This window comes from Aulostomus chinensis, chromosome 23 (genome assembly GCF_037954235.1).
Source record: "Aulostomus chinensis isolate RoL2024-O1b breed Wild chromosome 23, RoL_Achi_v1.0, whole genome shotgun sequence".
Classification (NCBI taxonomy): Eukaryota; Metazoa; Chordata; class Actinopteri; order Syngnathiformes; family Aulostomidae; genus Aulostomus; species Aulostomus chinensis.
This window is the reverse complement of record NC_141342.1, coordinates 18,928,919-18,954,303: the sequence shown is the minus strand read 5'-3', so window position 1 is coordinate 18,954,303 and position 25,385 is coordinate 18,928,919. Positions and strand designations below refer to the sequence as shown.

Here is a 25,385-nt window from a genome sequence, read left to right as displayed (position 1 = left end):
GTACAACCGCAGAGAAATGCGACCGGGGCTGCAAACTGTCAGAGTTGTTGAACCGAGTTGAACTTGCTTCTGTCAGAACCGCTTTTCGTTTTTCTACTCAGCTAAGCTAAATTGTGCTCTGGCTCTAGCTCCATGTTGGGTATTGATCTTCTCATGGAACTCTGGGTAAGAACATGAATACGTCCATTATTCCAGATATTGCAGTTCAACCAAAAACTTACTCAAGTCATATTTGGATTTCTGACATCAAAGCACGCACAACACATGGACAGAAGTTCCAAAAACCTGATATTACTAAAGTATTAGTATCCATGTGAGTGTACTGTGTCAGTGTGCGACTAAGAGGTTCCAGGGCTGACTGAGCCTGTCACCAACACGGCAAACTTTCCCTCCCTGGAGGACGCTTGGGCTCTCGTCCTCACATGCTGGCCGTCGTGTTTGGAATTCTGTCACCCTGCTTTTTATCCAGGGGAAGGAAAATTTTAGCTTAACATGAACACATCTTAAATCATGTGTCAAGATCAATTATCACCCTTTGAAAAGCAGATCTTTTGAAGAAGGCTGTCTTGAGGAGATGCGTGAAAACTTCGAAGTCAAAACACACATGTCTGGAAAGAGTCCTGCTCCAGACCATCTTAATTGCTAATTTTGTGTGTCGTCTGCTCTACGTGGCTCACTGAAGTGACAGTTCAAAGAGCAGTCCCTCTTTATATTACTAGCATGCAAACCATTGGTGAAATGCCTTTTCATCACGGACAAACAATTGGTTATTTTCGTGAGAACGTCTTTAAACTTAAAACCAACAATTTCACTGCAGCACAGTTTAACTTTTCTTTCTGTACTTGTTTGGTAGCCCACAAGCCCTCTCTTCTGTCACGATGAAGAAAATCGACATGGCAGTCCAAAATAAAATAGAGCAGAATAAAAGAAAACGTCCATGTTTGAGTTGAATCAAACTGTATTGTGCTCTGATGTGGTTACCTGTAAGAAAAACAGGTTTCTTGCTCACATCTGGACATAGTGCACCCGATAAGACTCGAAATTCTGCTTTGAAGTTTGTAGATCTCACTTTAAGATACAGGGACTTTGGGAGATAAAGTAAACTTGAAATTGAAAGTGCGACTTAGTCACCCTCTCGGCTGTTTTGATTATCACTGTGTGTGGAGCGTGCCTGGTGGAGATATTTGCTCAGACTAGGCCAGGGATTAAGGGCTTCTCTTGTGGGATCCAAAGAAAACAGAGGTCTGATCCCCTCCTTGTCCGTCCGCAGGGCAGAAGTGGGTGGCAACTCTTTGGGTCAATGAGTGTGTGTGTATGTGTACGTGCGCTTGTGATTTTTGTGACAAAATCTGCAAATGTGAGTGATTATATGTGTATATATATATATATATATATATATGGGGAAAGATTTTGTTCAGAATATCAAAATTTTCTTCAAAGTGATCTCTCTGATCCCTCATCATTTTACAAGGCCTATACGATGCTCACATGCAAGCAGGCACACGCGCGCGCATGTGTGTATCAGTGTTTTTGTAGAGCGCTGGAGCTTGTTAGCAAACAGCCCACCCAGCCTCTGTAATGCGTTTGCGTGTGTGGAGAACAGGCCTGGATGAGAGGGGCTGTTTTGGTGGCTTGAGTTAAAGGTGAAGTGCGTGCAAGCTAATTGTGCACAGGTGACAGGTGCTTCTATATTAGGGACACAGAGATGCCATATTGATGAGAAGAGGCGTAAAAGGGGATATTTATGAGAGAAAGCAGATCAAACAGATTGAGAGGCTACCAGAAATGCCTGTCTTTCAGCGACAGCTCGCCCGCCCTCAGAAAAACCACCACATGCTGTTTTTGAATAGTCAGACTTTGAGTCCTCTGCAGGTCCGTGCCATTGATATTGAGCTGAATTCTCCCTGACAAGGGTGGTCTGTATGCAGTCTTGGAGCAGATGTTGCATTTACATACTTAGCTACCCTTCTGGGGATTGAGCAGGAGGATGAAAACAGTTTAATACTGTAAGAAACTGTTGCTAAAGAAGCTCCACTCAGGAAGGAAAAATAAGCAAATTGGACAAGTCAACAACTGAACATTGGCCTCCCTTTTCTCTACCCTCCGTGTGTGCGCGCTGAAGAGCAGCATGAATAAACCTCAGAAATTTTCACTTTCATCAGGCTTCCTCCTCTCATTGTGGTTCATCCGCTAAGTGCCGAATTTTTCAAATCAGTCAGCAGACAGCAGGAAGACGGCCAATAGATTCCTTTCGTAAAGAAAAACATACAGTGGAGGAGGGATGAAAGGATGAGGGAGAAGAGAGGAGTCGACATCCTTAGACATCAGTGTTTACTTACAATCTTCATTCTTTAGCCTGGGGTTCAAGAGGGATTTTAGCTACGAGTGGCAAATGCTTACTTAACATATTTTTTTCCCACAGATTCCAAAAAAGCTCAAATTTCCAGCATCCTTCAAGTCTCAAATCCAAGCTAACGTTCGCTATGTTTAACATTTTATCTAATCTCAACTTTCACGTTACATGACTTGACACTTGACTTGACATTTGACACAGGTGCTTGATGAAGTTCAATGCTGTCAATTCAGGATCCTGTATTTGATATCACCATTGTTGTGAGCCAAGTGGAAGTCAAGTCCTCGAGTCTGTTCTCTTAAATCCAAGCTAACGTTTGCTACGCTAAACATTTGTGAAACCCTAACTTTTACTTTACATGACCTGTGAGTCATGCCATGTTGTCAGTCACAGTCAGTCAGTCTGTCAGTCAGCCGTGACGTCGGGACATCCTCAACGCTGATTGGCTGTCTTGATGCAAATTTTTCGCCAAAGTTCAATATTTTCAACTTGCGCAAATGCCGAATATTTCGCCTCGCGAATTCGCATCACGAAATTCGCGCATTCGTGCCGCCAGACTGAAAATTCGCATCATTCACGCATTTGCATAGACTTTAAATGGAAACTGTTCGGTGTGAACGCACAGTAATGATTTTAATATTATTTCTGGTACACTGTAAACAGATTTTTTTGCAGTATTTCCAAGAAAATAGACTGTTAAATCACACTTGTAATATCTTTTATTCAAGTGGTGCATGAAAAATTCCAACAGAAGTCTGAACAGCACAATTTGATTTATAACATACCCCCCCACCCCCACCACCAAAGAATAAAAATATAAAACTGCATTAGTTGGTTTCTGTTGTGCACACCAAATAACACTGATGATGGTGTGTCTTTTGATGTACATCTGCTTTCAGAGAATGGCTCACAGTACAAGTAGACAAAAATTAGGAACACACATCGGCCATTGTTCTCATGCTGCACGGGTTTAAAACACTTCCACACACACACACACACACACACACATCGCCTAGAGGCAAGGAAGGCCAGTGACATCAAGTGTATTCAATTCACAAGGAGGCATGTTGAGGAAATTTGAGTCGCAGTTTGGGAAGACCCCCCACTGGAGTTGCTGTTGCTCAAATAACAGCGAGTGCCATCTTTGCCTGTAATTTCATTAGTGGAAGCCGGGAAACAACTGTAGAAATCAAGTCACAGCACTGGAACTAATGTAGAGACAAGTGTTCCCGCACTGTATAGAAAATGACCTGAAATTAAAATGAGGATGACACGTTTTAGTGTACAGTTTAACTCTGGAGGCATGGGGGAGCATAAAAATAAGAGCAAACAATCACTGAGAAGTTATTCAAAATACATAGATACTGTGTGTGTACCTCTTGAATAAATACATTTCAAAAATACATATTTTTATCTTTTCATACTTTTTTTTTTTTTGCTAGAAAAATGTTAAAATTCGAAAGCAGCTATGTATGTTTAAATTATGGCATTAAATCACACGTTAACTTTTTTTTTATCAAAAGCCCCCAGCCAACTTCTTAAAAAAAAAGAAAAGAAATGCATATAATAATTTCTGTGTCACAGCTAAAGGCTTCCAAACAGAAAAAAAACACAATAAAATTCTTGTAGTGCACGAAGATATAATGCAAATCCTTCAACAACTTCTCGGTCCCTCTCTTTTTAGAAGGAACATCTCCGTGATTGTGGATTAGAGGCAGCTCTGATGATGAAAAATGTAACAGTGAAATATTGCATATCTGGGGAGCCACTGAGGGGAGATTGGGACACTTCCTTTCCTGTAACAGCCACATATTACTGAGGTTTAGTGCTGCGGTGGCATTTCCTTTAGTTTCAGGGGTAGAGTTGGTGTAAAAACACCAAGGATTTCAGAATCAGAAGCAGAAATGCTTTATTCATCCCAGAGGTTAAAATTATAATTTTGTGGATAAAGTCAAAAGCTTGCATAAAGAGTCGTGATGAGAATTAAGTAACGATTTTATGAGTAAAGGTCGTTATTTTGTGGAGGTAATATCTGTTAGCAGTATGAGATTTCTTTGACAAAAAGTCTTAGTATTTTGAAAACAACTAAATATTTGTAGTGACATTTTCATATAGTAGGAAAAAAATTCTTGTAAAAATATCATTTCTTTCCTACTTGAATAAACGTTTGTCTTCACCAGAAATGCACCAAAATTCAATCCAATATTTGGTGTTTTTTTCTATTTGGTTTGTGTTTGCTCATGTTGTTTTTGTTCATTGTTAATCCACAATTTCACCGCACTATACTTTTTTAGGTTATATTTAAATTTTTCTTCACTTCATGTGATTTAACTTAAATCGTTGAATCTGTTTTTGTTTTTTTTTATACTTAAACTTAATTCTCAGAACTTTCATCAATTTTCTCCAAGCTTTACGACTCTACGGCCCTGAAACGTTACGTTGTGTCCCTGTCTGTCTTCAGTGTCAAAGACAAAACAAACATTCAGTCATCCCAGCCAAAAAAACGCCCCGTCATCTGGTAGAACTTCATGTTGAAAGGTCTATAAAAGTCCCGTAACCTCTGCACCACCTCAGGGTCAATGTTGGGATGGGTCCGCCCTTTGGTTTTGCCCAGGCAGTGGGGCTTGCTGCTCCCCTCCGCCTTCTTGAGGCACGGGAAACCCTTAGTCTGGTTGAAGTAAAAGTGTTTGTCTGTGATGATCCTCTTGAGGCTGAGGAAGTCCTGAACGCGCCCCAGCTCTCCAGCCGGGTCGCTTATCAGCTGCTCGCCACTCACAAACAGGATCTGGTCCATAGGGAAGTACTGCAGCCAGTTGTCCAGGTGTTTGGCGTAGATGCCGATCTGGATGGCGCTCCATGAGGTGTCGATGAGCCCCGTAGTCCTGTTTTTGAAGGTGAGGCTCTCGAAAGAGGGAATATCAGGCTTCTTCGAAAGAGTCTGCGTGTAGTCTGAGATGGCCCTGGTGACAGGGTCCCTCACCACAACAATCAGCTTGGTGTCTCGGGACATGGCTGAGATTCGGGCTGGAGCTTCTCTGGTCACAAAGTAGCTTGGGGTTTTCTCCATGGTGATCTGGCCCTCCAGGGTCTTGGGCATTAACTCTCTGGAAAAACACGAAAGAGAAGGGGGGGAAAAGGAATTGAGACACATTTGATCAACTGCTCTAATTACAATAAACAGTACAAGTGAATGACCTCCATGTCATTAAATATTTAGGCTTCAATCAGTCAAGAATAACACTGGAAACCGTTTGTTTGGACCAGTTTGATCTTTATCAGGTGTCTTTTTCGCCAAGCTCAATTAGCTTCCCATCGATGTGCCCAAATATTGATTTGAAGCTTCAGCTCAAGCTCGTCTCAAGATGTAAAGACATTCTTGGGGCGAACACCTAGAGTGTTCCTTAATGTCGGCTGAGGCTGTATGAAATCAAGAGGGGCGTTCCCTTGGGTCCATTTGAAAGGGGATATTCTTCACTATCATATGGTGTGAAAAGAAAGACGTCAATCTCAATGTAGTGGTGGTTATAAAATATTGATACCTGAGTGGAAAGGCCCCTCAGCATAATTGATCACCCTCCTGTCCTCTGCCTTTCTCAACCAATGATGGATGAGCGTATGAAATCAATATGCGATCCTCGTCATGATCGTTATATTTATATGAAACATGATTCAGGGTATTGCTTTGAGAGGTTGTAGCCATACAGTTCCACTTGAACAATTTGAACTCACAGATTCAAAATGTGCTCACATCCAAGAAACGAAATCCAAGCGATGAAAGTATACTCATAAATCTTGACTCAAATATTTACACCAAAACCTCGGAAAACCCTGAGGTTACAACATTTGGCAAAATGTTCCCTTCTGCTGGAGTCATTTGTACCGGGAACTCACAAAAGAGACAGGAAACAGGCTAATCCATCCATCCGGCCGTACCACCCCTCTACTCCCAACTCGTCTTTCTCCACTTTCCTTTTGCCAAGCCGCCTTAAGGACAGTGACCTTAAGCAAAGCAGGTAAAAGCAACCCATGAATGATTAACATGCCCTCCCTCTGCCATTTAGAGCCTCTGCAGAATACAGCTTTAAAATTCACCAAAGTACAGAATGCAGGCCTCAATTATTCATCTGCTCGGCTGGTGCTGCTTAAAGTGAGGAGTGGCGCTGACAAAGTGGCTGGGCTGCTCCCATGGTAGGGTTAGGGTTCGCCGCCTGTCGCAAAACTACAGACCCTCCATAGGACACTTCACTTTGTTGTCTGTAGTTCCGTACAGTGGCACTGACAAGCAATTTGAGAAAGTATCTTCGTCCAACTGGTGACGGCCTTTTCCCGATGTGATGGGCATCATTTTTCTGCCTTGCAAAGAGGCTGGTAAACAATCACGCTCCGTTTCACAAACACAGACCGAAATGAGACAGAGGGTGGTGAGATCTCTGCGAAGGACAAGCTGTACACAAACAGAACATTTCTACATGACGAATGCAATGGCTTGGCTTTGTTTCATGGAAGTTTTGTCATGGCCCTTGCAGAATGACAAATACATCTTTGAATTTGACGCTCCAATTAAACAAGCCAATGTAATTTGTCACTGACTTCCAAAACTGTTTAAGTAATCAAAGGATTTTTTTGATCTGATGCCACAATGGTCAAAGTTTGGTTGGGTTTAGGCACAAAACCTATGTGGTTAGGGGACGATTTATGGAAGTGGTTAGAGAAGGCCGGTGATGATTGATGGTAGTAAACAGGAAGTAAGAATCAGACCCATGACTGCCCTGACCTTCTCCCTCTGTAGATTACACTCCATAGTACTTCCTCTTCTGTCATTTCAGTATGTGTCATTCTTGTGCATTCGCTGAACCAACTGTTGCTGTTGTTTGTGTTGAGAGAGGAGGACCGTCTCCGTTCCCACGGCAAGTAATGCACTGTAATTTGTATCTAACCCATGGAATCGTGAGCCGGGAGTGAGACGTCTGGACATTTTTAGTGGTTATTTATTTATTTTTATTTAAACCCAAACCAACTGTGATCTTTCCCTAACCCCAACTGAAGTGTTTTGTTTTGGGGTTTTTTTGTCTTAACCTAACCAAACCTTCATCAAAACTATCTTAAAATGATACCTTTTCCACTGAGAAGAAAAGGAATGTTGTGAAGACCAGCAGAGTCCCACGCTCGTCTGGAACTCATGACCCCGGCACACAAGAAGGCCGCAATGCCCGTGTTACCATCTGTCACCAGCAGGTCTCTCGAGGTGCTGGAGAGTGAGGTTGACTCTGCACAGCTACACTCAGGACTCCACTTGCTCAGGATGATGCCAAAATGATTGAGTACAATTTTATGTGAGACATAAAAAATATTTCACGAGAATCTGACGCTCGATCTGTTTCGACAACTAAAAACAACCAACAAATAACAGCCATACTCAGGTTCAGGTGACTTTATTGTACCTGGCTTATCAGCAATTCCTGATCCTAAAATTTGTCTTGGGGTCATCTGATTCTGGGGTAAAACCAGGCCAACCTGGCCCACATACAAGGCAAAGATGAAAGGGTAAAAACAAATATTCACATGATACTGTTTTGCAGGGGAGAAACTGAGAAGCTTGTCAGAGGAAGATGTTCAAACTGTCATAATTCATTGTTATTGAGATGACAACATGAAAGTGTCCTGTTTTTTTCCCCTTCATGCCATTCCTTTTGAAGAGCTGTCAGAAGAACAGGGTTATTAGGTATGAGGTGAAATAGAGCCAAAATCAATACCTTCTGGCCATTGTTGAAACAAACCCACATCACAACGTCAGCAGTGTCGACAAAAAGCTAACAAATGGTCAATAAGAGCTAGAGCTGCAAGACAGGTGCAACTGTATCTTGAACTCCTCTGGAATCACATCACCACACCACCTCCCTGGAGTCAGTATCAGCAAGCTCTCATACAGCTGTTTCCAGAGGAACAGGGACAAGGCTCCTCTCCTGTCATATTATATCTGCTCCATTGCCCAAAGGTCCAGAGTGAGACCATATAATGGTGCTTCTAACAAACACAGGTCACCTCAGTGCTGTCTGGTAGGCTGACAAGTCAATAATACAGAAGATGGAGACTAATTATTGATAAAAGGAGGATCCCAGACACTGGGAGGCAGGTTGCCTTCCTCTGAGCGTTCCTGCCAACATGCTGATTTGGGAACAGCCCTTACAGCAACTTCATGACATAAATAAGAACATTTTTACATAATGAAATAGAAATGAGTTTGTGCTAAAGGAAGCATCCATATTTGATGGTGTGAGTCCAGCTCGCGCTGTGGTCAGTGCACTCACAGTAGCGGTGTGAGGGCACTCTGGGGGGGAGTCCAAGGTCAGCATGCATGTGACATGGTGTGCAACGTGAAACCAGCTGTGGTTGGGAGTCCACGTATTCATGTACATGTTATATTTATTGGGAAGCTGGCAGTAGGTTCGTATGTGAAGGTCTATCACAGGAATGATATGTTCTTGTTCTATTTCTGTGACAGACTGTCACTTCTGGGGGTTCACTGGCTTTCCTCGTCTCTACTTGTTTCTTTGTTTTTCATTGCCGTCCCCCCATCTCTGCCTCGCTGCGCCATGGCAGCATCATTAAGGTTGGAACTTACTATACTTACTATAAGAAATTGGTAAATAATTTAAAAAAAACTATATTGGAGACTTTTTCAACTATGTTGTTTTGTGCGATTGAATCAGACTTTTTCATTCTCTCTCTCATTTCAGCAAATTGTTTGCCAGGTCTGAACAACTGTACAAGTGTGAGGATCTAAAGTATTTTACAGAGACCCTTTAGAAGAGTTGTCTCCAAACTTTCCTCTGTCCTCTAACCATCTGAAGCCTTCAACACTGCAGCTGTACATCCCCTCTACCTCCACAGATGGCGCTTGCACCACCGGCGGCTGGGCTAGAATCGCTAACATTAGCGCTAGCTCTGTCAGACACGGTACTGGAGCGGTTGGTTTCATCAGTTCTGCTGACTGCTGCTCCCATGGCCGTGGGTTAAGATTGTTTCAACCAGGTACCCGTATTTGAGCAAGTTAGACCACATAGTGGGTGGCCTTCTCTGCAAGTTTGAGTTGAACAGATCCTGTAGCCAGGTGTGTGTTGCGGTTGCTAGCTGCTGGCTCCAGAGACCATAGGCCTGGACGCACGAAAGGTGTTGCCTTCTTGATAGTTGGACAAAAACAAGGTATAAACCACACTGTTGAGTGTTTTCTTGACAGTACTCACACATCTAACCAACTTCCTCACGTGGCTTTGGCTGACACATTGTGGTCATGTCTTATTTTTCTACAAGAATTTGAAAATCTGGAATTATTTAATATTTGGTTAATTGATGACGAAGAAGTTGTCTCAGCACTAATTCACACCAGTGTTCTACAAGGAAAAGTCGTGGGTTGTTAAGTTTGAGGTTTAGTTGGGCTACAGCACAAGGAGGACGTGGTTTTGCACTAATTGAACTACACTCAAGCGTTTCTTTCCATCCTACAGCAAGAGCATGCTGCACTTTCTAATGAAACTTTATTGGCAGAGTAGGTGATGCAACAGATGACAAACCATCCAAGTGCATGACATTTACTGCGGTTCCATATTTTGCTTTCATGTCTTCATCGCTCTGCTAAAATATGACTCCCCGAGCACAGTGATGCATGAAACACAGGCGACGGGATCCACTCATGAAACCGTACACGGACCCAAACACTGCACATGAACCGGAGCCTCTCTTTAAATCAAATTGACGACTTTGGCAAGCATTTCAGAGCACAGAGAAGAAAACAATATTTAAGATTACTAAGATGTTTGGAGCAAACAAACAGCTTGTGTACATGACAGATCATAAGACATGCTGTAACGACACGTCATATGGAAATAACTAGCAAGCAGCTCTTTTGCCCTGTTTAAAGACTAAATCCAATGTACACAGCAGCGTGCAGTGCGTCACTCAAAGCACCCTTTGTAGGCTCATCTATAAAGTGAAGGCCTGATGCATCACTGCTTTGGTTTGAATGCATTTCACTCCCAATACAAACCCTCTCGTGTACAGGCTGTGACTCATGTCTGCCAGTTATATAAACGCAGAAAAAAAGAAGAAAGTTCACGTCTTAATGCATCGCTTGTATACTACACTTGTAGGCACATGGGCAAAGTGACATGACTTGGAGAGGAGTAGAAACTCAACATGTGATCAGCTCTGAACGGGCCGTTTCCTGGCGTTGTCCTGGACCTTTTCGAGAGGGGTTTGGATCAAGGCCAATGTCTGTCAATTGCTGGGAGTTGTAAAGACATAGCTGCAAGTGGGCATGAGTGCTGTCCACTTCTCTCCCACAAGCCTTTGATTCATTTTTCCTCCTCCAGCAGGGAGGCCAGGCAGGCATAAATACACTCCTGCAGTGTTCCCTCGCCGCTACCACTAGATAATAATCTTGTAATTGGCTCAATATTTCTGCTGTTTGCGGGCCAAGCAAGGGCCAGTGTAACTCTTGGTGGCTTGGACTCACCAGATATTTTCCAGGTCAGTGAATGCTAGCGGAGGTCAGAGAGAAAGGAAAAGGAGGAAGGGGGTGATTTAGAGTAATGGCTGCTGTGCGATGAAGGGAAAGCCCACTCCTCTGAGCTCAAAGCTTTACTGCTCTGTCAACCTTGTGCAACAACACAACTCTTTACCTGCCCCGCGGGCTGCAATCGCCGCCAGCACTGCCACACATAATGGCATGCAAGAGGAAAGATAATATGGTGTTGGAAAATTACTCCCATGGAATGAATGACAAAATGGCCAGTTAGCCCTAAACTCAAATTCACCTCTATTTATCACAGATTTAGAGATCAGCTGGTGGTGAGGGAGCCTGATATTTATAATTCAGGGATTACAGGTGTGAGCTCGCCAGCAGCAGCCGGCACTCCCGCTTGTTGGTGCTATAACCCAGACAGCATCAGTCTTCCAGGATCAACCCATCTAACCTTTTCCGCTCTCTGCTGGATTTATAATCCTCGCACACCATGTCACCACACCTGCACTTTACAGCTCTAAATTCACGTCCCCTCCCGGACAGCTAAGCACTCCTCCAACATGGCTACACAGGATTACTGCCGTCTAAATCACACAGCCTCCGTAACAGGATTGTCCTTCCTGTTGTTACAACACAAACAAATCAAATTGAGGATAAACAACAAATTTAATTCCGACCAAAAGCTGGTGATTTTCCTTCATTATCAGACCCTCCTCCCTCGCCGAGTGTGTGTCGATGGTTGCGCTGTCGCAGCAAGTCGCCACGCTTCCGTGGAATCGTTAAAAACAAATTTTAGGCAAAATTTGGGGGGAAAAAAAGAGGAAAGCGAATTAGTGAATCGGGCTGCGCAATGCAAACTGTCATCAGAAGATGGCGGTATAGGCAGCGTCACGCACGTCAGGAGCAAACCCTGTGGAGGAGGTTGTCTACAGCCATCTACCAGGATCAGGGGAGAGGTCTTCAGGAGTCACTTTCAGCTGGATGAGTGGCAACTGTGCGCCTGCTCCCTTTGGCCGTGTTGCACACTTGTCCAGGTGCAAAGTTGAAGAATATCTGGGGAGACGTCGGCAGTGGAAACAGCTACATCAGAGCTAATCTGAGCAAGGGGTTACCACCTCCCATTTTACGCTTTTTTGTTTCTGATTCTCAGTCCAATCCACCGTTGCTAATGTGGCACTTCAAAATGCATCCAAATACATCGTTACGCAGATGGCAGGGAAATCTTGCTTGGTCGCTCTCGCCTCCCCTTTGCACGAGTCAAGCTGCATTTATTATGGTGTTTACTAGATTACATCATATTCTTCAGCCCTAAGTAGCTTTACAGATCTTGTTCAGACTATTTTTGATGAAGCCTGTAAGATGACAAAGTTGCTGGCGTCAACCTTCTTTAAAAGTGCAGAACCTACAGTAAGTCTTATTGATGACACAAAAGCGAATCCTCCTGCAATCAGCCTCTTTGGGTTGTGTTGAAATTATCCAGGGTGGGCTCTTGGAAAGAAGGATTTGAACTGGAGTGATTCATGGGAACTGTAGGGGGTAGGAAGCAATTTTGAGAGACACACAATTACTAGATAAGAGACTTGTCTATTCTTGGGAAACAACATGGGAGGACAGAGTCTCGTTTTCTTCTGGGAAATGACAAGGTTTTGATAAAGAAGAAGTAGGAACGGAAAGAAACGCTGTGCCACACTGAGGACACATCTGATAACGGTGTCACTGTGGCTGAAAAACGTCCGCTGTAAAATAACAGGATGTTCATTGACAGAATGATAATTAGCCATATTTCACATTAAACAAGGCAGATATGAAGGAGTTTTGTGGCAGTTTCTCAAGGGGGGGGGGGGGGCTGAGGAATGCAGGGTTTGGAAAATAGTTTTAAATGTTCGGGAGTTTATCTTTCACTCACAGTTCCTCATGTAAACTAAAAATATTGATTCTTGCAATAAAACTCCAAGGAGGAATCCTGTCCTTTATTATTAACAATTACCCCGCCCTCTTCTCTCAAGCCTCTCATCAGTTTCGCCATTTCGGTTTGAATTGTGATCGAGAAAAGGAGGTGGTGAAGGTTCGGAAAGTTTTGATTGAGGAACATTAAAATTGCTTTAATTTCTCCTTTTAAATGCTGCAAAAAAACAACAACAACAACAACCCTGTTAAAATAAAATAAAATAAAAGTGTGTTTTTAAATCTTACACACAGGCATTACTAGAACTTTTAAAAGCAACCTGAGAACTCAGACTCTCACTTGTATTAGCGAACCTCATTTTTTTCTTAGATTCAGTCACTTCAGCGTCTAACTGGCAAAAACCCAAACTTCTTCAGCTTCTTAACACTAGTTCTGAAAGAAAGTCATCTTGGCCTGTTGCCATAGCAATTCATCTCAGTTGATGTCTGGCTCCACTCTGAAAATTTCTATTTTTCATACACCCTCAAATATTAGAGTCCTCATAAATAATGTCCGGAAAGGAAAAATAATCACTTGTACCATTTGTTCCTGGGTGAAATTGATTGTAAATGGAGTACAAGAATAATATTATATCATGCACTGTAGTTAAGACATTTTTTTTTTTCCTCCATGAAATCTTGTAAAAATAAATCTCACTGCTGGACACTCACCATACCTCTGAGTTTTTCATCTCCTTTCTTTTTTTACTTTCCATACGACGACTGCTATGCAATTTCGTCAAATATTTATAGAGTTGGCTTTGCGGTATGTTCTTATAAATTTCTCAGCAGTGTTTTTAACAGAATCCTTCTCTTTTCCTTGGTGCTGCTGAGTCCCCGGTTTATTGCGTAAGGGGAAGAATAAGCTTTATCTTTATGGCAACTTACTAGTGAATTATTCACCTTCTCTATCTGTGGTGGTGGAAGAGTGACTGAGGGAGGTAAAGAGGCTCCAGGACACACCGGAGCAATCGGAAGCCTTTTAGACATGGACGAGCAGTGGCGGCTCCCTTCCAGCTCCAGACTGCATATCAGCAGAGAGGGGAGAGGTGTGGGGTGAGGAAGGTGAGTGTGAGCGATGGACAGAGAGAGAGAGAGAGAAAATAGAATGAAGAGAGAAAATAGAGATGGACAGAAATGTACAAGAACCATTTATATGATGATATGGACCCAACAGCTGACCAGGGGCTCTAAAAACCCAAGATCCAGTCACACCTCGGCGCCATGGAGGGCAGCATGGCTCCAGACCCTGAATCTGAACTCTCGAAAAGAGATTGTGGGTTTGGAAAGGTTCTGGTCCAGAGTGTCAGCTGGGGTCCGTGTTCCAACCATGGCTATCATTATCGTGCAACTTAACTCTGAGTGAGAGAATCAACAAAACAGCGGTCATAGCAATGTTCGCGGTTAGAGCTGATGTCGCTATTGAAGCGGCTCTCAAAAGACTCCCAGACTCTAAAAACACAACGTCGCAATTTAAGGGTGAGATTTCATACATCAGTTGCTGCAATGGCGATGCAACTTGGGCTGCAAAGTGAGGATTTAAGATACTCGCCGTTCACCGGACTTTAGCAGGCCAGAAGGATGCATGACCGATAATTGGAGGAGGAGGCGTTGTAGTCCGAAGCCTACAGGCACAGACTAGAGCTGTCATGGCTGAGGTCCACATGGCATAGAAATGGAATGGAATGTTAGTGCTATTTGGACTGTGGCCATTTTCAGTACATACCCATAGTTATTATCTTGGGTCCTGAGTTTGTATTATCATGGAGTCCTCAGTTATTATCTTTGTGTTGTGTTTAAGGTTTTGTTAGTCTTTGTCCGTTCCTGTTTTATTTTGAAGTGTGCTCCACTTGTGCGTTATTTCCTGTCTTTTTTCCCGCCTTTTTCGAGTCTGTCACCTGTGTCTCGTCAGTTCGTTAGGCTTTGTCGCTCACAGCTTTGCCCCAAGCGTCTCTGCTCCTGTCAGCTCCTTTGCTGCCCCCCCGTTCTCCCTCCTGGTTCTTGTTGCGTCGTTAGTGGAGTTTAGATTTAAGTCCCGTTGTTGGAAGAGCATCTGTTTAGTTCTCCTGGCGTTCTTTGCATCCATCTCGCCGCCTGCTTTTGTGCCTTGACCTTTGGCAACCATGGCAAAAATATTAGTCTACAATGAATGTAAAAGGAAACCCAACAAAAGCCCAACTGTCAAGAATGCCTGTAACATCGTTTACAGCAGTCGCGCAACTTCCTCCCTGCAAGCTAACCAGTGCTGATTGACAATGACGTCAAATGCAGTGACTGGTGAGGGGATGAATCCTCCCCGCCAAGTCAAACTGAACAACTGACTTTACATTGGCGTTGTTTCCACGGTGACAGCACAAACTCTTTACCGATGTCCCTCCACGGAATGCAACGTTAAGGGGGTGGAGAATACGTCCTTTCACTTATTTCTATGAGTTTGGGTCGATCCGAACGCAAGAGGGTCAGATTAGGAACAAACAGCCATGGCAGACGAAGCTCTATTTGGAGATTAAAGTTCCATTAAGAGTCACCGCTGTAATTTCGGAGTGTGTGTCCACCCAGTGAGCTGATTCCCAGACACATCGCACACATTACTTTTTCATATTTCTCTGACCCACTTGTTTCAGAGCTACATGGGCCTCGAGACGCAGCCTGTGGAGATGACACTTCCCTGGGATCAGCTTTGGCAACAGTGCGCTGCTATTTTTCTCTCTGCCAAGTCAGTTTTTAGGAGCTTAAGAGCTTGTGGGAGATAAGATACCTAAACTTGGGTTTAGCACCAAAGCTTATTTTCAAGGTATTGTGCTTCGTGAATGTTCACTTATATGGTGAATGTGGGTTCATTAGGAAAATTCGAGTGGTCTTTCTGGAGCGCCTCTTATCCTTTTTTCTATAGTTTCTAGTACTGAGATAATCTGAGGAAAGAGAACCACTTGCCTCAAACGGAAACCGTTTCAATGGGTATTTAAATTCTACATTTAAGCCTGATTTGAATACATAAAATAAAAAGCTCTGTGTCAAATGCATGAGTGCAAAATTAAATGTGAATTTGTTCAGAGCCAAATGGAAGGCTTTGAGGGGACTGCTCTGTGATAATTACCCATGACAAAAGGCTAGGGCTTTTGTCTTTGGGACCATTACCATGGTGATTTCAAGCTGCTGAAACATTCAATATAAACATTTCCGTCTCCCGACTATTCCACATTGACTGTCACCAAAAGATATGAGCCATGTTTCCACTGCCTGTGTGTGCCGTTGCTGTTCCTGCTGTTGAGAGAACTCAAATATTAGAGCTCAGAAAGAAGCTTGTGATTTAAAAATATAAAGGCAAGAGTCTGATAACCAAAGCCAGAAAATGATGGGATGGCAAAAAGACAATCCTATCCCCTGTCGCTCTTTGTAGACTGAAACACACACACACACACACACACACTCACACACACGTTGGCACAAGCTTTCCTGAACATTTCTCCAGCACAGCGGTGATGGTTTTTTTCACCAGAAAATCACCATTTGACTTGTTTTCATCAGCGTGAAAACTCCAATTGTGCAAGGTGGTGCGACAAACGGCTACACAAGGACACGACGGTGTTTCCTTCATTTTCCTCTGCTGATCTGCTCCTCTCTCAGCCATTCCTCCATGATCCAATAAGTATTCAAAAAGGTGGCTTATTAAACACAGTCTTGTAAAATCTGAGATGATGGTTTCATTATGCTTATCAGTGCGAGGGAACGTGAGTGGACTCTAGAAGACGTGCATGCCAACACCTCAGGGATGTGCAGCTGTTTAGTGTGTTCCAAAACTAAAAAAAAAACACATTTACTGCAGATACAGAAATGCAGAATTACATCTTGATATTACCATTTTAAATTAAAAACAGTATTTCCTTATCAATCTTTCCATAAGCCAGCAGGGCCATGGTGACTTGCTGCTTATTTTGAGCTCTGGCAAACGAAGAATCAACTGTTCTTCATCACTTTCAATCCTGAGCAGCTCTAGTTTTTGCCTGCATTAGTTTTCCGTTACGAGACACAGAGTCGCATCCGGTGAGGAACTCCTGGAATCAACACAGAAGCCTCTGACTTGGTCGGGCGTCCATAACGAGCCAACCGCGTTCCTGGTTGCTGCACTAGCACCTCCTCTGCTCAGTCAGGGTATCTGTTTGGGGTGGAGGGGAGCTGGGGGAGAACAGAGTCCCCAGAGACGCCTCGTTGTTAGCTGAAAGGACGAAGCCGATGAAGAAACATATAACGGCGAGGAAGCATAGATGGCATGATGGTCCGAGCAAAGGCATCGGAGGTAGGAGGGGACATTTGGGCATGAGTTCAAAACAGGCAGTGCAAGAGCACTAGAGCGCTGGTGTGATGTCATCACAGCGACAGGAACAGAGCTTCCTCCCAGTAAAGGCTCAGTAATTCTGGTCATTTGAGGTTAGGTTAGGTCATGACTTGGAAATGAATTTAAGTTAATGCAAAGTCCTGTGAAATGATGGAAACGTAATTTTGTGTGTGTGTGTGTGTGTGTGTGTGTGTGTGTGTGTGTGTGTGTGTGTGTGTGTGTGTGTGAAAGCACATTTCCACTAGATGAAAAGCTTATGGAGATGATGTCATGTGCATCCTCTTATTCAGAATGTCGGCTTTCATCTCAACAACATTTTCATCTCACAGAATACCCGCCGCACAGGTAAGCATATCAATGTACTGATAATAACACAGTGGCATCACTGCACTCCAAATCACACTTTACCACACACACCTGCAATTAAAAGTGGGAACTTGACAGGTTGAAAGCCCAAATCTCAGTCTTGTTGGCTTACTTCTGAGAGCTCTGACTGTAAACCGCTGGGGATTTTCTAAAATAGAACAACTTCTGAAAAGAAGTCATTGTCCTGCTACGGTGTAAGCATATAGAGCAGCCAAAATTAGTCAGGTGGTATCTTATCTTATCCAGCTGGAGTACACGGACTGGCAGGTTGTCTCACTACCAATCCAGAGAGTCACTGTGGTTTTTTTCTTTGAACACTGAGAGCAGCCTCACAGCAGAGGTCTGGATGGAGCTTTGGGGGATTCTGTCCCAGGCTCAGCCGAGGGTAAGATGAACTAAGACCAACATTCTGCACTTCCACAAACCTCTATAGTGAAAAACTAAAAACCGGACATTCCTTGCAAAATGGAATATTTTAACATTGTTGTGACAATGCTGTGAAGGTCTGGTTAAGTTATGTGTGGGGCCTGTGAAAGATCTTGGTTGGGGGTTAAAATAGCAAACGAATTACAAAAAAAAAAAAAAAAAAATACGAAGGCTTCAAATGTCCCCACATCTCTGACCATAAACACCCCCGGTTTTGAATACCAGCTGCAAATGGCACGAAATCTTGCTAAAAATTTCCGACTGTGTTGCCAGAAACACGGCTGCGAGGAACTCCATGTTTCCCTGCAGACGTCAGCTCGTCGCCCCAACGACTGCGAATGTCCTGACGTCTCACTTCAAACACCCAGGTTTTGTCAGCACAAATATGGCCGCACATGTCCCGATGAGTTTGGCGGAAAAACGGCTGCAAATGTTCTGACATCTTGCGAAGAACAAGTGGCCAGAACAGCAGCTGCAAATGTCCCAAAGACTCAAGACAAACACGCGGCTTTGTCGCCAGAAACACGGCTGCGAATGTCTCCCTCCTGGTTTCGGATTGTGGATGAATTATGCCGCAGTACTTTTCCTGGGGACGAGTACAAACAGTGGATGAGGGTAAAACATTATTTCCATATGAAATCTGTTTGCTGTAACATCGTGAAAGCCAAATATTTGACAGTCAACCTGAAACAGGAGTCCAAGCTGGCCTCGCTGAACAGAAGCGAACACAGTTCTGCACATCTACAACCAACGCCTAGAGCTGGAGTTTCTGTCGAGGTTGGGTACGGAGGCAGAAAAGGGAAAGCCAGAGTGAAATATTGGGAGAGTGCAGTGCAGAGCAGGCAGCGGATAAGAGTCAAGCATCACGTGGACTCCAGTATCGGGGAGTGTAAAAGTGATTACACTGTCTCCATGCTCCCTTCCTCTCTGTCTACTGCCTTGTCCTATTTCATCTTCTCCCTCCTCTCTCTCTCTCTCCTCCCTCCATCCTTCCTCTCCCAGGCTCAGAATACAAAGCGCCTGGCACCATCACATCGCTTCCCTCATCTTTGTGCCAAGCCACAGTGAGAAGCACATCAGTGAGCTCGCACCCTCTGTGCCGCCCTGCCACCGCCGACGAAGCAGAGAGGGGCCCAGATTAGCATGCGCGAATGTTCATCTTATCGCCGCTTTTGACATAAACTCATTACAAATGTGCTCTCTCTGTTTTTCTTTCCTAGATTGTAGCGCTAGAGAAGAGACACGTGGAGATTATGTTCCTTTTCCTCACATCTAGGAGCTTTAAATATTTGATATTTCTTTCTTGGTCACGAACACTGGCTAGAATAAATAATGAGCTCGGTAATAACAAAATGATTTATGCTCATTGGGGTTGAGGATGAATGCCGTTCTGGGGGGAGAAGGCAGGCAGGGAGGAGTCGGGGTTAAAGACATGGTCGAATGCGTGATTTCCATTTTGTGTCTGTTGCATTATCCATTAAATAAATAGCCCGGGGAAAATGGAGCTTCACGCAGCTCCTGTTTGTGGAAGGTGTGTGAGGTCGCCATGCCATGGGCACCAGTTGCACAAGCTGAAGGTGATTGTCACCAGTGGCATGAGATGCAAAATCACCCACTGCAGAATGTTCAGAGGAGCTAAAACAACGCAGAGTGTCGAGATCAGAGCCAGAACCGGGCTGTAACCCAGAATTCAAAAGACCCCCATTGAAAAAACAAGGGGGCTCCATCATGGCTGAGATAAACTGGCCTTGCAGCAGGAAAACACCTCCTCTTCCTCCCCAGACTACAGGGAGGTAACTCCATCTGGGGAGCTGGGTTTAGCGGCGCAAGGTAATATGAAGTGTAACAGAGAACGGTGGCGTCCGAGGAGCCGCTGACAACGTGCTAATGCTTTAGCCTGTCAGCTCTCGGTGAGCAGAGACGGATGGTTTCAGGAATAGAAAGTAATTACAGGGCAGAACCTCATTGTCGGGGTTAGGACAATGCCTTTAGTGGAGCGCCAGGCATTTTTTGCCTCCCTGCTGAAACTGGAAGTTTGACTGCGGGGACAAACAGGATTGCTGTTTATTTTTTAAATAATTTGAAATATCAGCTTTAGTTTGTGTTACCTCTTCAAAGGAGGTCATGTGATGGCTGCCTTTTGTCCACTGTGAGCTGGATTACGTAAAAGTATGAGGCTGATTTTCAGCAAACTGCGGGGGTGTAGAGAGGGTCCAGGAAGAAGTCATCACATTCAAGGACAGAAATATTCAACCTTTGCATTTGTAAAATTTCCTCCTGGGTTGGAAAAATAAGACTCTGTAGCTGCCAGCACGACGGCTAAGATGCTCAAATATGGATTAAAGATGGACACAGTGGTGTCACAGGCTGATGGGTATGCGCTCCCTGATGCTCAAAACCAATTTGAGTGCAAGAACATTACATTTGAAGTGATAAACGTCTGAAAAAATGTTCAATAAACTTAAAAAAAAAACCAACAAAACATCTTGAAGACATTAGCAGAACTTGCAGAGGGTGCCAAGTTGTGGGAACATGCTACGTGTCTGAAAACATGACCAGAACTTTGCCTGGTTTTATTATTATTGTCAGAACGCTGTTTTTTTTTTTAGAGCAGCAAAAGCCAGCTGAGATTTTCAACATCGCCACCGATCTTCTTCTCGTGAATCAGAGGGAGAAAATGGAAATAAAAGGCGTTGCGAGCCTGTATGATATCCAAATGAACGTGCTATTTGGGTGAACTGATTTATTTCCAATACTTTTCCTCAACTTTTTTAACCTTGCAGGCGAGGCAGGCGAGCTATAGATTAACAGTTATCTCCATGAGGGATGTTGCACTTCATTCCCGCAGGTCTGCGGTGTATTTATGTCCACCATTACACAGGCATGGCCCGTCCTGCTGCTTTCCCTGCATCAATCCAATAACAAATGTTCCCCCGAACCGCCTGATTACTACGCCAGCGCCATAACCTGAGCTTGTGTGAGCAGGTGATTGCATGCAGCCACTTCGCCTGCATGTTGCCTTGGAGATGGTAAATGAGGTGTCCAAGGGGGAGGGGACCAGGGCTTGATGATTCATGTTATCAATCAGCGGGTTATTTTTCAATATTTCATACTGATGTAATCGTCCTAAAAACACATTAACATTGAGGGAGAACTCCAGAGATAATGGCTGGATATTTGCGCCGTTATTGAGTCAAACTCCGCCAGGCTTGAATGATGGATGTGCCCAACATGGAGGGAGAGGCTGCCGCATGAATAAATGTACGAACCACAATTAGAAATTAAACAAATAGCGTGTTAAAACAATAGTGAGGAGGGGCTGGGTGTGCACCATCATTCAGGAAAACACATTTATGGAAAAAAAAAAAAAAAAAGAGGCAAACCAAAACGGAAGGCAGATTAACGCCATTCATATTCATGACAGTTGGACAGAGGCGCTAATGAACCACTGTCAATCAAATTTGCATTTACATTATAGCAACGCAGTGCAATTGTAAACCTATAAACGCCGCTGACGGAGTGAGAATGTGCGTCTGAGCATATGTTTGTGAGGTTCTTCAGTGTCTGCATGATCGTGTTTGCACATTCACCTCGAGACTCAAAGGAGCTCCTGTAAAGGGGCCATTTTGCTATAATGTACATCCAAGAGTTCATCAGGGAGAGCTAGAAATGCTCACTGGCACTCGATTGCCAGAAGTAAAAAGCTTTGTGGGCGAGGGGGGCTGGGGAGGGGGATCCCTCCTGCTGGATGTAGGCCCTACCAGAGCCGACCCCGTTTAAAAGCCAGTTGGAGACGAGAAAAAGAAAAGAAACATAAGCGCCAAAGAAGGGCGGCGAGAGTGAATATTTGCTGCTGCTTCTGCTGGGCCGAGTGGAAAATAATGTGATGTAATAAATATCATGTCAGAAACAGACCGATCCGCCAGCGTGTGTTCAAGCCTCTCACTTTGCACAATATTTGGCAAAGCGAGCAGCGAGTGGTGGAGGAGGACCGCTGCAGCCCTTGACAATATGAGGCTAATTACAGCCGGTTGTCTCGGCGGAGCCATGAATCAATGCTGCAGGTGAATCCTAAACAAGCCAATCAATACGCTAGCGTCTCAATGGCTGTAATGAGGATCTAGTTGAGGGCAAGAATTTTAAATTAGCCACAGATGGTCTCGTTCTAAGGAGCTAAGGTTGCAGTATGACGACTTTAACTGCACCTCCTTGTTAAATCTGGCTACTTTGGCTGTGGTGGTGAGGGCGTATTGATGACTCTGGTGCAAGGTCTCCGTCAGACAGTCAGTGTGAGGAAGACCGTGTCAGGAGCAACATGTAAACCAGCCAGAGCTCATTTGTGTTAATCAAACTTCTCTAAATTGTTTGTATAATGAAATTAAGTCTGTCAGGGACGCCCCGGGGGGGGGGGGGGGGTCAATTAAGCAGATAAGCAAATGAAAATAAATCACTCTTTATCAAATATGTGGCTGCCCACATGTGTGTCCGGTAAATACCGGAAGAGACTTTGTTTGGTCGATTTGAGGGTTCATAAATCCCGGTGACAAGCTAAGGGGATGCTTTTGTGGAGCTGAGGGAAGGGAGGACAACAAAAACATTCCTAAGAGGCTAAACAGGGCAGTCGGGATAATTTATGATTGAAAATAATGGCGCTATTAATGAACTTGATAGAAGCGGAGCTGCATATCTGGTAGCAGGACTGAGCCACGTGGGAGAGCCACGAAAGAAGAGAGAGCAGCAGTGTTAATGGATGTGATCACAGCTTCCTGGTGAATAATGCAGCCTTGCTAATTGGCTGCATTAATAATTGATGGAGGGAGTGAGTGTGTGTGTGTGTGTGGTCAGTGGAAGCTACAGTGGGTACAGACAAGCATCTTGTTAGAGAACGCTACCTCCATGCTCTCTCGCCTGTCTCCGCGATTCCTTCTTCTACTGATGATATGATGACGCGTGGTGAGGGCATCAGAAGAAATGATCGTCCTGACGGCGTAATGATATAATGAGCTGCGGCTACACCACATGTTTGATCAGTAGCATGACTCCTGACCAGCCCAGCAGGCTCCATGCTGATGTCACACCCTTCCCTGACCAAACAAGCCAGATGCCTCGATCAAAAATAACCGCAAATTCTAGAACCAGCAGATGCGGCCGTGAAGCTCAACGGCAGTATTCATCCTGTCAACACGACACATACGGAGCATTCTGCTGCGTTGGAGACGTACACCTCAATCATACTATAAAGTCCTGCAGGAGTTTTCGCAGCGTTTTGCAACACAAACTGCAGTCAAACTGTTTTGCAACAAGGGGTGCGACACTTTGCCTACCCTGCAGGCTGTGTTATGGTGTCTGGGTCACCGTTTTGGTTCAATTCAGGTTTTCTTGTACAACAGAATAAAAACATCTCAAGCCAATGACATCATTTAGCTGAACCGCCTGTACTCAAGTCCCCCTTTGCAAGGGTGGAACATAAACCTGATATAATATTTGTTGCAGTTGGCGTGCACATTGATCCTAAGGTTCTACATTGCCTAATTCTTTTTTTACAGCTCAGGTTTTGCATTCCGTGTCATGGCGCGTGGTTCTGCTTCCAAACTCCACTGCAAGCAGAGGTTTTCTTTCATTTATTAGCGAGAAAATGCTCAAAATGTCCTGGTTGGAACATGCCAGGAATGGTTTTAGGTCAAATTCTACAGGGAAACCTCAAGATTCTTTGATTTGGATATATTCAAAAACCTCTTAGCCCTTCCAGCGCTTACTTGAAAAGCAGTCCTTAGAATAAGGTCAGTGGAGGAATTATTGCTGTCCTTGTAATCGTAATCAATTTTTATGAATGCTTAAACTGGAACTGGAGCGTGTTGATCTACCTCTTACGTATGTTGTTCACAGGGGGAAAGGACACGGGCTGATGAGAAACGATAGGTGTGGCAAAGGAATGAGACGTGGAAGGATAAGAAAAATAGATTTTACAGTAAACTTGATTTACCCGCCGTTCTTGAGGTGTCAAGTTTCCAGAGGATGCATAAAACCGGCCCATAAAAAGTCGTGTCTTCCTGCCTCTCCGGGTCAACACCTTCACACTGGGGCTGCACTCTTACAGGAAACAATAAGATCGATATCTCAGGATGTGTCCAAAGGATTTCTGACAATCCAGTGGCATTCATTATAGAGTTCAATAGGTGCTAGGCACAAAAGAGTCAAAACAAGGACCTGCTCTGATTAACTGAAGCAATAAAGAATACGCCTGTGGTTATCGGAGGAAAAGCAGTGCAGAAAGGTAAAAGAGGAGAATTTGGAAATTAGACCACAGGTTCTGATTGAAGCATCCCAGAGGAGAAGATGGAGCTTCTGTGGTGCGTTAAATTTAAAAAACAACAACAACAACAAAAAAAACATGGTGGTTTTATGGAGACATATGCCAAGTACTAATTTCTTGGCCGGATGATGGAGGACGAATAAAAGGAAGTCACTGCGCTAAGCCAAGAAACAGCCCAGAACATGCCCTCCACGTGCAACCACAAGTGGTCATTTGTACACTTTGGTTTTTGTCACACAATGATATAAAGTGAAGGGCGCGCCTGCACCCTGAAATGATAAATGAGTTATTCGTGAGACTTTGACAGAAAAGCACAGATCCTGTTTGGTTGAAGGAGCGCTGCCTTAAAGATGGAAAAAAAAATTTATTGGGAGAACCAGTCCTGGAACCTCAGGGGACAAATCTGCTGCTCCTGGTATTCATCTAAGCTAAGTCCATCTCAGCGCCAGCAGTGCTACCTTCTGTGCTCAGCTGAAAGACACAACAATTGTCAAGCTAACAATCGTGAGCCTGTTCTTGCTGACACACTTAAAACACGAGGCAAGAGTCAGTTGCATTTCTGTTCCGCAGGAAACGACAGTTGTTGTTTTTTTATGGTAGAGAAATTGGACGGAGTCAGGTGTGCTTCATGCTAAGCTAGGCTAGTTGGCTGTTGTGGCCAGGTAGTACTCTAAACCTTCTCATCCAACTCTCTAATGTTGGACAATTTCCTTTTCGACTGTTTTCCTCACAGATGAGCCCTACTGGAAGAATGCGTCTACTCAACTGCAGTGAAAAGCTTCTCCTAGATTTTGCATCCATAATTTCCCTGCCGTGGTTCATCCATCACTTCCCTACTGGTCCACAACGGAAGAAATCTGTTCCCCGCTCCTCTCATTAACATGCAAATCCTCATCTAAGGAGAAAGGATAATAGTGAGAAAAAAAGAGAGCCCTTTTGTGCAACTGTGGAGCACCGAGGATGTTCCTTCCTTCTTGTATTAGCCGGACGTGCTCCTTTGGCAGCAATCTCCCTCCTGTCTAATGTACAGTCAGACCTAGTTACAGTAACAATTACTAGTGTTCAGGTTAAGATTAATTGAATTACTGGGTGGCTTCCCTGCTCTCATCTGTGGGCATATCAATCA

General features: G+C 44.0%; 1 protein-coding gene across 1 annotated transcript in view; it reads right to left on the bottom strand.

Moving 5' to 3' along the window:
• Nucleotides 1-3,157: 3,157 nt before the first annotated feature.
• The window catches only part of LOC147239908 (heparan sulfate glucosamine 3-O-sulfotransferase 3A1-like), a 33,235-nt gene continuing 11,007 nt past the window's right edge, over nt 3,158-25,385 (bottom strand). The window contains 1 exon segment of the mRNA XM_086195634.1: nt 3,158-5,457. Within this exon segment, the coding sequence (XP_086051760.1) occupies nt 4,836-5,457 (622 nt within the window). The 3' untranslated portion in view covers nt 3,158-4,835.